General features: G+C 28.1%; 1 protein-coding gene across 1 annotated transcript; it reads right to left on the bottom strand.

The window, feature by feature from the left end:
• Positions 1-4,227: 4,227 nt before the first annotated feature.
• On the bottom strand, positions 4,228-7,052 carry LOC105637767 (uncharacterized). Its single transcript, XM_089725664.1, has 3 exons — positions 6,937-7,052; positions 6,691-6,799; positions 4,228-5,773 (listed from the first exon to the last, which is right to left on the bottom strand). The coding sequence occupies exons 1-3, from the start codon at positions 6,988-6,990 to the stop codon at positions 4,428-4,430; spliced, it is 1,509 nt and encodes a 502-aa protein (XP_089581790.1). The 5' UTR covers positions 6,991-7,052; the 3' UTR covers positions 4,228-4,427.
• Positions 7,053-13,118: the final 6,066 nt, after the last annotated feature.

Here is a 13,118-nt window from a genome sequence, read left to right as displayed (position 1 = left end):
TCTTCAGGTTGAGATTCAGTTTGAACTTTAGATACAACAACCTCCTGAAAGAAATAAAAACACATAATGATAAGTATTTACACTTTAACTGCTGAAATATTAGCAGAATAATATTAATTTTCAATGATTGTCAATTTACAAATGTATTTTGGACATTTGGTCCACGAATTGCCGATCCTTCTTTCTAGTGTGTGTCACCTCTAAAACCTCATGTGGAAGTGGAGGTCTCGGTAATTCATCCTCCTAAAATTTTTGCCATAGTTATTACATTATCCTTGGAAAAATAAATAACTAAGCATTAAAGTAATTTGCATTAAGGAAAAAAAATATACCAAACATTTTGCATGTATTATGTGAGGGATACAGCCTCCTGTATGTCGTGAAGGACCGGCTCTTGGGCCACCAGTCTCAGTAAGGCAACTCTTGGAACATTTTTCAGATTTTACTTTAAATTCAGGAGTCTCCCAATGAGGCTTCCAACTATTCCAATTATCATTTGGGATATATTTGGACTTATTCTTCCGCCATTTACCAAGCATGCCTCTATAGCGTTCTATAGCCTTCATTCCAAATTTTTTTACTGAGGCCTCAATCTCCCCATCCCACACATAATGTTTCTAAATTCATAAAGAAAAAAAAAAAATATAGACACAAAAATGTACAAGTCATATTATATAGTTTATTATTAATGTACAAGTCATATGATATCTTGAGGAAAATATAGTCCAAGGAAAGGAAAAGAATAGAGTATAACACCTTAAACTCTTACCAATATATGTTCTTTGTTTCTGGAGGCACAGACCTCCATTCATAACCAGCTCGATCCAATTTCTTTATGAAAGATTCAGTAATTTTGCTTGCAAAATTATATGGCTCCAAACTAAAACAAGTAAGAAGCAATCAATAGTTTTATGTAAATAAAAAACCTTTATTTTGCAGAATCAAAATATATATACATAATAGAGTTTTTTAATATTTTATATTCTTACTTGTTTCCTACAAGTCGAAGGATTACTCGATTGCCTGTAGTTGTAGTGGAGGCAGTTGAGGATCCAATACCTTCAGTTGGAGTAGCAGGGGTAGATGATGATAATGGTGTACTTGTGACTGGTGTAGAACTGGATGGGCCTAAGTGAGTTGCTATTGTTATTAGCTATGGTGGTGGGAGTAGTTGTGCGGATTGTTGTGGTTGTGCTGATTGTTGTGGCTGTGAATCAGAAATTGGTTCATTTTGAGCTCTCCGTGAACGTCCACTTCCACCTTCCCTCGGTGCCATGTCTAGGTACCTGAAATATAGTGGAATACCAGTGGTCCTTTATGAAGTAAATCCAGAGGCAGAAGTATACGTATGAATGCAGTTTTTTATAGATTGGGAAGCACAACCACATGGCAGATTTGAAGGGTCAGAAATAACCATTACCATATCACAATGGGCCCAAATTAAACATAAATTCAACTGCCAACGGACTAAAGAATAGCCTGCTGCCACTAATTAATGAATTCTAATAACAAAGTAATTGAATTATATATATACATATACGCATTCAGACATAGAAACATACTCATTCAAGGTCATGCGTGTAAAATACAGATTAAAAAGAAGTATAACTTCAGCTTCAAAATCAAAAGTGACATACCTGCACCTTGCTTTAGAATCAATGAAATGTGACCAACATGGAACAGTTCTATTGATCTGTCACTGCTGATCCCAAACTGATCTAGTGTAAGCAGATGAATTAAGATGGGCAAGTTTCCATAGGTTTTCGAAGTAAGTCTCAACTTTTAATAAGCTAACATTGAACATCTGGGGGGAGACAAAATAGCAGCGATTTACTAGAAAACTTTGAAAGGATGATTATCAAGTTTAGAACCAAAAAAAAAAAATTACTTGTCATACCTCAGCATCCAATGATTTACTTAGACGGGAATTTTTGGGAGAAGACTAACGTTTAGCACAAATAAAAGCAAGAAGAGAGAAACAGCAAGAGAGAGATTTAATTATTGAGGTTCCATAATAATGCATACAGCAATAATTAAATTTGCAAAACTATTAAGGTATGCAATAGCAAAAGTTATGTATAGTATGACTTGCATAAAAAAATACACACATACTATTAATGTACAGCGATAATAATTTTGGGAATTTAACTAATTAGATTGAAATGAGAAATTAAGTATTTTATATTTTATATTTATGATTTATTATTAATGATTATTTATTTATTTGAAACATTAATGTATTGTACTTATTTAGATTTTGTTTGTTTCCGTAAAATAATTTACCTTTGAAGAATATTTTGCAAGAAAAACATTTTCCTTAGAAAATATTTTTCCAATGACTTATTTTCCGTTGATTGCAATATTGAAAATTAGTTAAACATATTAAAATTTCTAACTCATAAAACTATAATAATAATAATAATAATAATAATAATAATAATAATATAAATTTTGTATTTTCAAAATTTTATTGTTAAATATGAGAATAATGCAAAAAAATAGTAAATTATGAAAGTCAACGGTGGCCGATGGTGGTGAACGGTGAATGGTAATAGTGGCTACCAATGATTAATAAATTAAAAAAAATAAAAATTTATAAGGTCAAAATAAGTTTGTCAAAGTCCAGAAAATATTTTACGCTATTGAAAGTGGTAAGTCATTTTCCTTAAAAATGACTTGATTTCTTTTTATCAGGAAAATATTTTCCGTTGATTTATTTTTCTAAATGCCCCAAACAACAGAAGATTATGGAAAATATTTTCTTGTAAGTTATTTTACGAAACAAATGGAGCCTTAGTGTAGTGTATTCTAAGCATATGGATGTTCTACTTTTTTTAAAAATTGTCGTATCTTATATCTCCCGTGTCCATGCAACCTAGCTCGTGGTATATGAGACTACTTCATACTAAACCAAGCTAATCAACCTATATTTTTTTTATTACCAAGAAAAAATTAATTGTTTTTTTTAATTTATTTTTATGTCTTTTCTTATAATTAATGAATGAATCGAAATATTCTTGTTACAACTAAAAACATATTTTAGTAGTCTTGGTAAGTCATTCGTCTTTGTTATACTCTAAAATTATTTTCTCTCAAAGAGAGGTTATTTAATGAAACCTACAATAAATAAATTAAAATAGGAGGAGGTTAACTCTAAGATAAAAATAAAATAAAATCCAACAACTTAATTCAGAATTCTAACATTTGTCATTCTATAATCCAAAACACCGTAAGAAATTGTGTTTCTTAAACTTGGTTTCCATATAAGGCAAACTACTCTCATTTTATATATTATATAGAAGATTAGTTAATTTTTGTCGTTAGCCTAACTTAGGCTTTTGGAAAATAACTTACATTTGGAAAATATTTTTCAAGCTTGAAAAATATTTTTCAAATGACTTATTTTTTCTTGTTTAGTTGCAATATTAAAAATTGGTTAAAAATATTAAAAATTTTAACTCATAAGACCATAAAAGTATTAATAATAATAGAAATTTTGTATTTTAAAATTTTTATTGTTGAATATGAGAAGGATGCAAAAAAAAAAGGTAAATTATGAAAGTCACCTGTGACCGATGGTGGTAGTAGACGGTGTCGATGCCGGTGGTGGTGGTGGCTAGTGGTGGTGAATGGTGACTGATGGTTGTAGCTACTGGTGATTAATAAATTAAAAAATATAAATTTACAAGGTTATAATAAGTTTATTAATGTCAAAAAAATTTTATCTTTTAGAAATGGGCCGTCATTTTCCTTAAAATGGTCTAGATTTTTCAGAATGCCCCAAACAACGAAAAATTGTGAAAAATATTTTCCTACAAGTTATTTTATGAAAATAAATGGAGTCTTAAATTACACTAAATTTTAGATTACAAATTTTAAAATAGTATACTCTTGATCTTAAACCATAATAACATCTTACATGCTAAAATTCTAAAAACCTAAACTCAAAATCCTAAAAACCTAAAATTTAAACCGTGAATCATAATCCTAAATTCTTAGACTGGTCACACATATATATCTTTTTTTTTTTATTATTTACACATTGATCTTAATTTTTTTTACGATAGTGATTTTAGATAATTATGCCTTTTAGTACGTTGGAACTTTTTAAAAGAAGAAGAAAATAATGATCAATAAATTTAAAATTGTTTGTTTATTTTAGTGCATAGTCGGGTAGTTTAGTCATAAATTGGAATTATTTAAGATGCAGAGAAGAAACAAGCACACTGAAACTCCCATGAAATTAAATTAAGCACAACATTGTAGTACAACATATATACGAACTTCACATATGGATCTACATGTGATAGATAGACACAAATGTTGAGTATGTTAGCACACACTAATACAAAGATTGTCACTTGAAAAAGTGACTTATTGCGAGATCCACCATAGGTACTAGTACAACCAGAAAGCAAGCTTAAACTCTAAGCATGACTGAGGAGATTGGTATCATTTGAGGTTTTTTCAATATCTTCATCAGTGGATACCATAACAAGTGTATCACTTCTAATAAAGTGGCAAATTGTCCCTTCTCCCGGCTTCATGTTGAGGAGTAAAAAGGCCAAGTGTCTTGGACTCCAATCAGATGTGTCTGAATGGCAAACAGCAACTGCTTCAGCTTCAGTACCATCAGCACCCTCCAACTGAGCTGTATAAACTTTAGTACCATTTAGTGCATGACAATAATATACAGCATATGGATATTTTTGCTTGTGGCACACTACATGATTTTCTCCCATGAACTTGACATCCATGATTGTGTACTCCTGAACTCTTTTGGGTTCATCTACCTTATTAAAAAGAACTTGAACTTTATTCCCAACATGTTTAACACTAAAATCAATCAAAGACTCTAAAGAAGTGGAACAATATCTGTCTTCTCCTTTAATACCAGGTGACTCGCAATCCTCTATAGTTTGTTTCATGACTTTACTTTGGCGTGATTCAGGGTCTACAGAGAAACGTTGAAAAATTTCTGACAACTTATCAGTTGAGAAAGGTATGGATTCAGCAACTTGACGAGGCAAGATTCTAGCTTTGTTTGTAGATTTTGTTATATGAACTCTCATTTTCTGACCTGCATGAAGATCATTATATACAAAAAACACAGTTGAGTTAGGGAGATTGTGTTTATGGAATTTCTCCTCATATCTTTTATATTTTTCCCTTCTGTCCTCAGTGTTTTCCTCAGAAGGATTTTCAGAATACTTATATTTGAACTTTCCGTCCTCGGTGTTTTCCTCAAAAGGATTTCCATATCTTTTATATTTTTCCCTTTTATCCTCAGTGTTTTCCTCAAAAGAATTTTCATAACGCTTATATTTTTCCCTTCTGTCCTCTGTGTTTTCCTCAAAAGAATTTTCATAACGCTTATATTTTTCCCTTCTGTCCTCAGTGTTTTCCTCAAAAGGATTTCCATATCTTTTATATTTTTCCCTTCTGTCCTCGGTGTTTTCCTCAAAAGGATTTCCATATCTTTTATATTTTTCCCTTCTATCCTCGGTGTTTTCCTCAAAAGAATTTTCATAACGCTTATATTTTTCCCTTCTGTCCTCAGTGTTTTCCTCAAAAGGATTTCCATATCTTTTATATTTTTCCCTTTTATCCTCGGTATTTTCCTCAAAAGAATTTTCATAACGTTTATATTTTTCCCTTCTATCCTCAGTGTTTTCTTCAAAAGGATTTACATAACGCTTATATTTGAACCTTACTTCCTCAGAAGTCTTATCCGCCAAGCCCATGTCCCAAAAAGTGCACGTATCTCCCATATCTGAATACATTTCAAACAAATGAAAAAAATAAGAAGAAAAAATAAGAAAAGAAACATTCAAGAATTGTTAAGACATATGCAGGTATTGAAGGATAATTCTTTAAAAAATTATGCTTTGGTTAACAAAGATTACTATAATTGTTCAAAAATAAAAAAACAAAGATTATTATAATGAAGGGTCTTTTGTTCTAAAAACTAATATATAGTTCTCCCAAAAGCATATAACATGTAAATTATCATGTAGTAGAGCCACGTATGTAAAAAAGATATCCAAGTTAAACTACATTATTTTCAAATATTTCTATGCCAAATGCATCTTTTTTATGTTTATTTTTTATTTTTAATTTTTTTATCTCTTTCGTAAAATTGAGGAGAGGGAGTGTCCCAGTATCAAGCTCAGGATAGGTGTCTTGCTTCTGTCTGTGAGTCGGGTGCTAAAATGTTTTCAAAGTCAATCACCGAATTTGACAAAAAGTCAGATGCTGAATTGGAAAATTAAGTATTAGCCTCATAATCATAAATGACTTACAGCGGATATGCTAAGAGATGATCCATCAAATAAAATATATTAATATGGATTGTGGTTCTTTAAATAAAAAATAAAATATTTACTAATAATTAAATTTTTAAAAAAAAAAAAAAAAAAAAAGATGATCGGTATCCAATATAATGGACTAATCCGGATTCAAGTTCTGCAGAGGCCCATTATTTGGTGAAAACTGTATATTATAAAAATAGTATATTATCTATAAAAAAGTATTGCATTTGATCTGTTCTCTAATGGAGGGGAAAAAGGAAAGATATTGATCTGCAGAAAAGTATTTTAACTAATATTGCTGCAATGCACAAGAAAATTCTACTAATAAGAGCAATGAATAACGTTTCTAGAGGAATATTGAGATAAGAAATTAACAAACCGGGCTGAAGAAGACTCAGAAGATCTTGCGGGATAGGAGTGTTTGGCAACTTGGAATGCCAATACATTTCAGCAGGTAGAGCAGCATTACATGTTCCTATTACCACCACCTGCCATAAAGGATTTCATTACTTCTTTTAGTCAGAGTTTTGATTATGCAGGAAAAAAAAGAAGAAGAAGCTTGAACTGGTTAATTGTAAAGCTTCGATCTTCTGTAGAAGAAAGAGCTGATTACTATAATGCTTACAGAGAGTAAAGCTAAGGTTGCAAGGACGCGAAACTCCATTGCCATTGAAACCATCAAGCAGACACTTTGATAATGCTAATGACTTGGGTGGTAATGGAGGAATACCTATCACCCATTTATAGGACTTCTATTCCATAATGAGACAAAAAGCTGTCTCCACGGGTGGTAATGGAGGAATATCCTATCACCCAATTACAGGATTTCTATTCCATAATGAGACAAAAAGCTATCTCCAAATAACAATAATAATAAAAAGAAAAAGAAAGTGTGTAGATATTATAAAGGCTCAACGTATAAATTCATACTGTAATTTACTTAAAAAATTTTGTGGTACCCTCAACTTTTACTTTTACTTATTAAACACTTCAATTTATAAAATTATATCAATTAAATATTTTAACTTGCACAAATTATTCTATTGAATACTCAAACTTCTAAAATTAGATTAATTACACACTTATCAGATAGTTGAAAAATATGAAAATTATTATTCTAAATATTGTACTAACCACATGTTAAGTGAATATCTTGCACATTAATACCAAAAACACCAAAAAATATTATTATTGGTATAGAGAGGAACACAATATTAGCAAAATTTGTAACTTCAGGAGTATAATAGATAACTCGCAAAGTTCAGGGTCCTACAAGTTTTTTTTTGTAAAGTACAGTAATATATTTATGTATTTGGCCATATTATAAATCAAAAGAAAATTACAGAAAAGTTGAAGTAATAAAAGGAAAATGACTTTTTCTTTTTAAAATAAAAACAATTTATAAATATTTAAAGAATTTATTAAAATAAAAGAAAAGATTATTATTATTATTATTAGTAGCTAATTTTATAGCTTTGATTGCCTTGATTATTATATTAAAAAATTAAATTTCAATTAGTATGGGTCATTAACTATAATAGAACAATATGGTTCATTTAATACTCTCTATCCTATTTTATTTATTGTTTAAAATATTTACATGATACTATCTCTGTTAATTAATAACACAACAACATTAAAAGTTTAAGTAATTAAATCACTTAAATTGAAACAAATACTCTTTAATTAAACCAAATTACTGCATCTCTTTCTAAATACTTGCAAGATTTAAAATTTCACTTCTCTTAAAAAAATCATTAAATTTATCTAAATTATAATAAATTATTGAGTAAATTAATTATATTACTCTTAATTTAATATATTTAAACACCAAAATTTTTAAAAATGGAAATAATAATTATTAGTCTTATGCAAAGAGTGAACACGAAAAAAAATTGCTCATTGAAACTATAAATATGATAAATATCTTAAAATATAACATTTTATTAAATGTGACAAATATTAAGAACGGAGATATTAAGAACGGAGAGATCGTAATCCTTATTTCATTTAATTAGTCAAATTCAACAATTGTTTTCAACAAATTTGTTGTAGATCTATAGAGAATAGCATTATTGTTGGCTGCCACGAATACCAATCAGATTAGATATAATTATTACCTCTATTTTATAGTATTTACTATATTTGAAAAAATAGTTTTTTTTAAAATATTTATCATATTTATAATTTTAAGTAATAATAAATATCTTTTTTTCATGTTTATCTTTTTGTATAACCGAAAATTATTATTTCAATTTAATAATTTTTTTTAGAAAATTAATATTAAATCAAGAATAATATAATTAATTTACTAAATAATTTATTATGACTTAAATAAATTTATTTTTTTTAAAAGACGTGGAATTTTAAATATTATAAATATTATAAAACAACTGTTGGAGAAGGAAAAGACCATTCATTTAGTATATCAATAGCTCTTAGCAATGGTCACCATCGAGGAGTTAGTAAACTGAGCCATCGGATTAATATTTTATTTATAAGCTTATTTTATACATCATATTTATTAGCCGTCCGTCTGATGGCTATTACTCTAATTTATTAATGTATGCAGATAATCTTTAATATTCAAAACTATATTAAAAATTTAAATAATAAAATCTCTAACCAGTTGACATAAAGTATATTTTGAATTATTGAACAAGTAACTTAATAGTCAAATGGCTTCTTGAGTTCAAATAGGAATAAGGGTGAGCAAATGATCCGAATCGACTTTAAATCGAATCAAATTGAGGTTTAAAATTTTAAATCGAATTTTCAGGATAAAATTGAATTAAATTAAAATTGCTGTAGAAATCAAATTGAATTGAATCTATTTTTTAATTTTTGATAGGCCGGTTCAGTTTTAAATCTAAACAGTTGAATTTTTTAAACAAATTAAACTACCTTGAAACTTTAATTTGGACCAAAGTAAACCCACAATCAAATTTATCATGAGCAAGTTAACCAAACAGAACCGACAATATTGGTTTGATTTTCAGTTCAATTCGATTAGTCATTTTGCTCAACTCTAAACAGGACTGTCTCTAATATTTTTTTTTTTCTCTTCTTTTTTTTTTTAACAAGGCCCATTTTGGGCAATCTCTAAAGGCTGAATTATTTAACACAAATTACACTTTCAGCATATTTACAAAGTTCTTGGCAATCATAAAGGATAAAAATACTTATTTAGCATAATTATTTTTTTTTTGTAACCATCGGTACCTGGAATCCATTATCAGAAACTGCCTAATCCGGCTCGAGAGTTAATCACAGTTAAAACTATTCGCTCTTCCCTGCAAATGTGTTTAGTGAGAATCGAATTCAAAAATTCTTTCTGCGTGCCCAGCCTGTATTGACAACTCAGCCAAAATCCGTTGATATATTTATCATAATTATTAGTATAGAATGTACAGCTTCAAACCTATTGATCGCATTACTCTAAAATTTTAATAATCAGACTGAATTTCATCTTTTACGTGTTTTTTGAGAAGGAGAGGAAATAAATTTAGAGAGGAAATAAATTTAGAGAGGAAAGAGGGAAAATATAAAAGTATTTTTCCTCTTAACAAAAAAAAGAAAATAATTTTATGAACAGTGAGATTTTTACTTTCTATTATGAAAGTACAATAATATAGATAAAATTTTAATTTTAATTATTTTTCATCAACTTTCCTTCTAATGTTGGAGAGAATATGTGAACACAACATTTATTTTCCCCTCATGTTATTTTCATTTCAATACAAACAAAGAAAAAAACTTTTTTTTTTTGTTTTTTTCCTCCATATTTTCCACTAATCCAAATGTAAACTCACCGAATACTCATTTAGACATAGGTGTAAATGATCCAAATTGAGCTCGAACCGGTCGAATTCGAACTTGCCAAGCTCGAAATTTAGTTCGATAGAATTTAATTTGACTTAAAACTCAATAAACCTAAAAATTTAGGATCAGACTTGGCTCGATGAAAGCTCAAGCTCGGATCGAGTTCCACTCAAATTCGGTTCAAACTCAATTTTAGACTTAAGTTCAACTTGAAAACTTTTAAGCTTGAACTCGCCTAAAGGCTCGAGTTCAGCTCGATTACTAAATAAATAGGATCGAACAGCTCATGAACCAGTTCGAACAGCTCACGAGCTAAAACTAAAAAAGAAAATATTTTTGTACAAATATAAAACAGAAATAGCGATGGCAATTAAATTAATAATTGATAATCATCTTCAAGAAATAAGTTAATGATTGATACATACGCGACGTTAGTTATTCAATTTTTTTTTTACGTATAATATGACGAGAGATATTATAGGATCAACGCCGCATATCAATCTAAATTTGATCAATCACGTATACTAATATAAAGTTTTATTTTTTTCGATTATCAATGCAAATACTCCTATATTAATTTACTATATTTTTTAATATATATTTTTAAAATACTTTATTGTACAATAGAATGTTCATTAATAATAATAAACAAGGACATCCATTCTTATCTATGTATTGGAGTTACGGTGTAGAGTTATTAATTAATTATATTTTCCTAACAAAATAAGGTGTGGAATGGATTTGTCCAATAAATTGGCTAAATTCTTACCTAAAACATAACCTACTCCCTCCTCACAATCACACATTGATTGGATTGTCCCTTACTTTTGTTTTTAGGTAATTAATGTTTGGTCCTTTTCCACAAAAGTCAAAAAGACAAAAATGCTCCCTCCTCACAATCACTCATTGATCGGATTGTCCCTTACTTTTGTTTTTAGGAAATTAATATCATTTATTAATTATTACATGGTCCTACTTTAATTTTTTACTCCCATTTGTTTGAAATTATTGGTAGAAGTAATATTATAATTATAATTCAAACAATAAGAGGTACTTTTTTTTTATAATTTCCATCAAATTAAAATTATTTTCCTTCCGTTCTACTTTAATAGTACCTCTGAAAAAAAAAAAAAAGTGAATTTGTTTATATTATAATAAATTATTATATAAATTGACTATATTCTATTTAATTTAATATATTCAAATTCTAAATTGTCGAAGAATTGAAGTAATAATTATTGGTCATATATAAAGGGTAAATACAAAAGAAAAGTTTATTACTCCTTAAAATTACAAATATAACAAGCATTTTAAAACATAATACTTTTTCAGATGCAACAAATATTTAAGAATGGAGGCGTTAGCAACTTTTCCCATTTTCATAAGAATTAAAAAAATTATTGAAACACATTTGATTTTCTAAAAATATATAGTAAAAATGCCTAAATCGTAGTTCTTATAAATAGAAATCATCCTTTAATAGCTATTTTAGCCAATATTTTATATGCTATTAATAGTTAATTACGTCAAAAACATATGGATAGAAATATAATTTCCCCTTATTTTAATTATCGTTTACTATTTACAATTGCAACAATTAATGCTAGCCGGTGGCCAGAACCACAATCCATTTTAGTAGTACAGTTTTTTAATTATCGACGTCTGCGAAGATGGAAAATAAAAAATGCAAGGAAAGTGATTACTGTATCTATTCTGCTAGTGTTAAAACTCGCGTGATGTATAGAGTAATATTAAAGAATGAAATAATCTTTCGTAATATTATTCAAAAATAACAAAATTATATAATAAAATGACTGTAAAATACATTATTAAATTATATCTCATTCAGATATGACGAAAAAGTTACAATGTTAAGATGTGCCTTCTTAAGTATATTGCGAAGCTTTTCATCAAAGTATATAATAGCAAAAGTCATACATAGTATGACCTGCATCAATATATGTGTGTACACTATTATCGTATTTTTCAATAGTAATAATAATTTTGAGAATTTAATTAATTGTACTGAGATTAGAAATTAAGTATTTTATATTTTATATTTATGATTGATTATAAATAATTATTTATTTATTCAAAATATTATGTATTTTACTTATTTACGTAGTATGTCCTAAGTATGTGGATGTCCTACTTTTTTTTTAAATTATCGTATTTCTTGTATCTCGTGTCTCGTGTCGTGCAAACTAGTTTATAATATATGAGATTACTCCATACACCAAGCTAATCAACCAAAGTTTTTTTTTTATTACCAAGAAAAAATGAAGTGTTTTTTTAAATTTATTTTTGTGTCTTTTTTTATTACCGAATGATTAGAAATACTCTCGTTACAACTAAAAATATATTTCGATAGTCATGGTAAGTCATCTGTCTTTGCCATACTCTAAAATTATTTTCCATTAAAAAGAGATTTTTTAATGAAAACTACGACAAATAAATTGAAATGGGAGGAAGTTAACACTAGGGTGCATATTGATCAATTCAATTATTAATCAACTTAATTTAAAAAAAAAAAAAACATCGGTCCAACGTCTTAATTTAGAATTCTAACATTTGTCATTCTATAATCCAAAATATTACTAAGTGACAAATTATGCTAATTACGCATTGCTTTTATATAAGAAAAACTACTCTTCTTTTATACACACACGGTCTTGCCACGTTTGTCGAACATCAATTTTTAATTTGGATGAGATAATAATATGGTTCTTTTCTTACCAAATTATTGCCCTTTCACATTTGTACAATATCACGTTACTTTACAGGGTCTTCATGTTCGCCCGATCATCAATACCTTTAAAGTAGAGGTTCAAGATCTAGCCGTGATTTAATTAAATCTATAAAAATATTTAATAATTATATATATAAAAATTAATAAAATTTATTAAAATAAAATTCATGATAAATTGTAATTATAATTATAAAATTCTTTTCCCAATGAGTAAAAATAATTTATCATAATTAGAA

This window comes from Jatropha curcas, chromosome 9, assembly GCF_041381405.1.
Source record: "Jatropha curcas cultivar XTBG-Jc1 chromosome 9, XTBG_Jcur_1.0, whole genome shotgun sequence".
Taxonomy (NCBI): domain Eukaryota; kingdom Viridiplantae; phylum Streptophyta; class Magnoliopsida; order Malpighiales; family Euphorbiaceae; genus Jatropha; species Jatropha curcas.
Note: the sequence above shows the minus strand (reverse complement) of the source record. Positions and strands in the feature narration are given on the sequence as shown.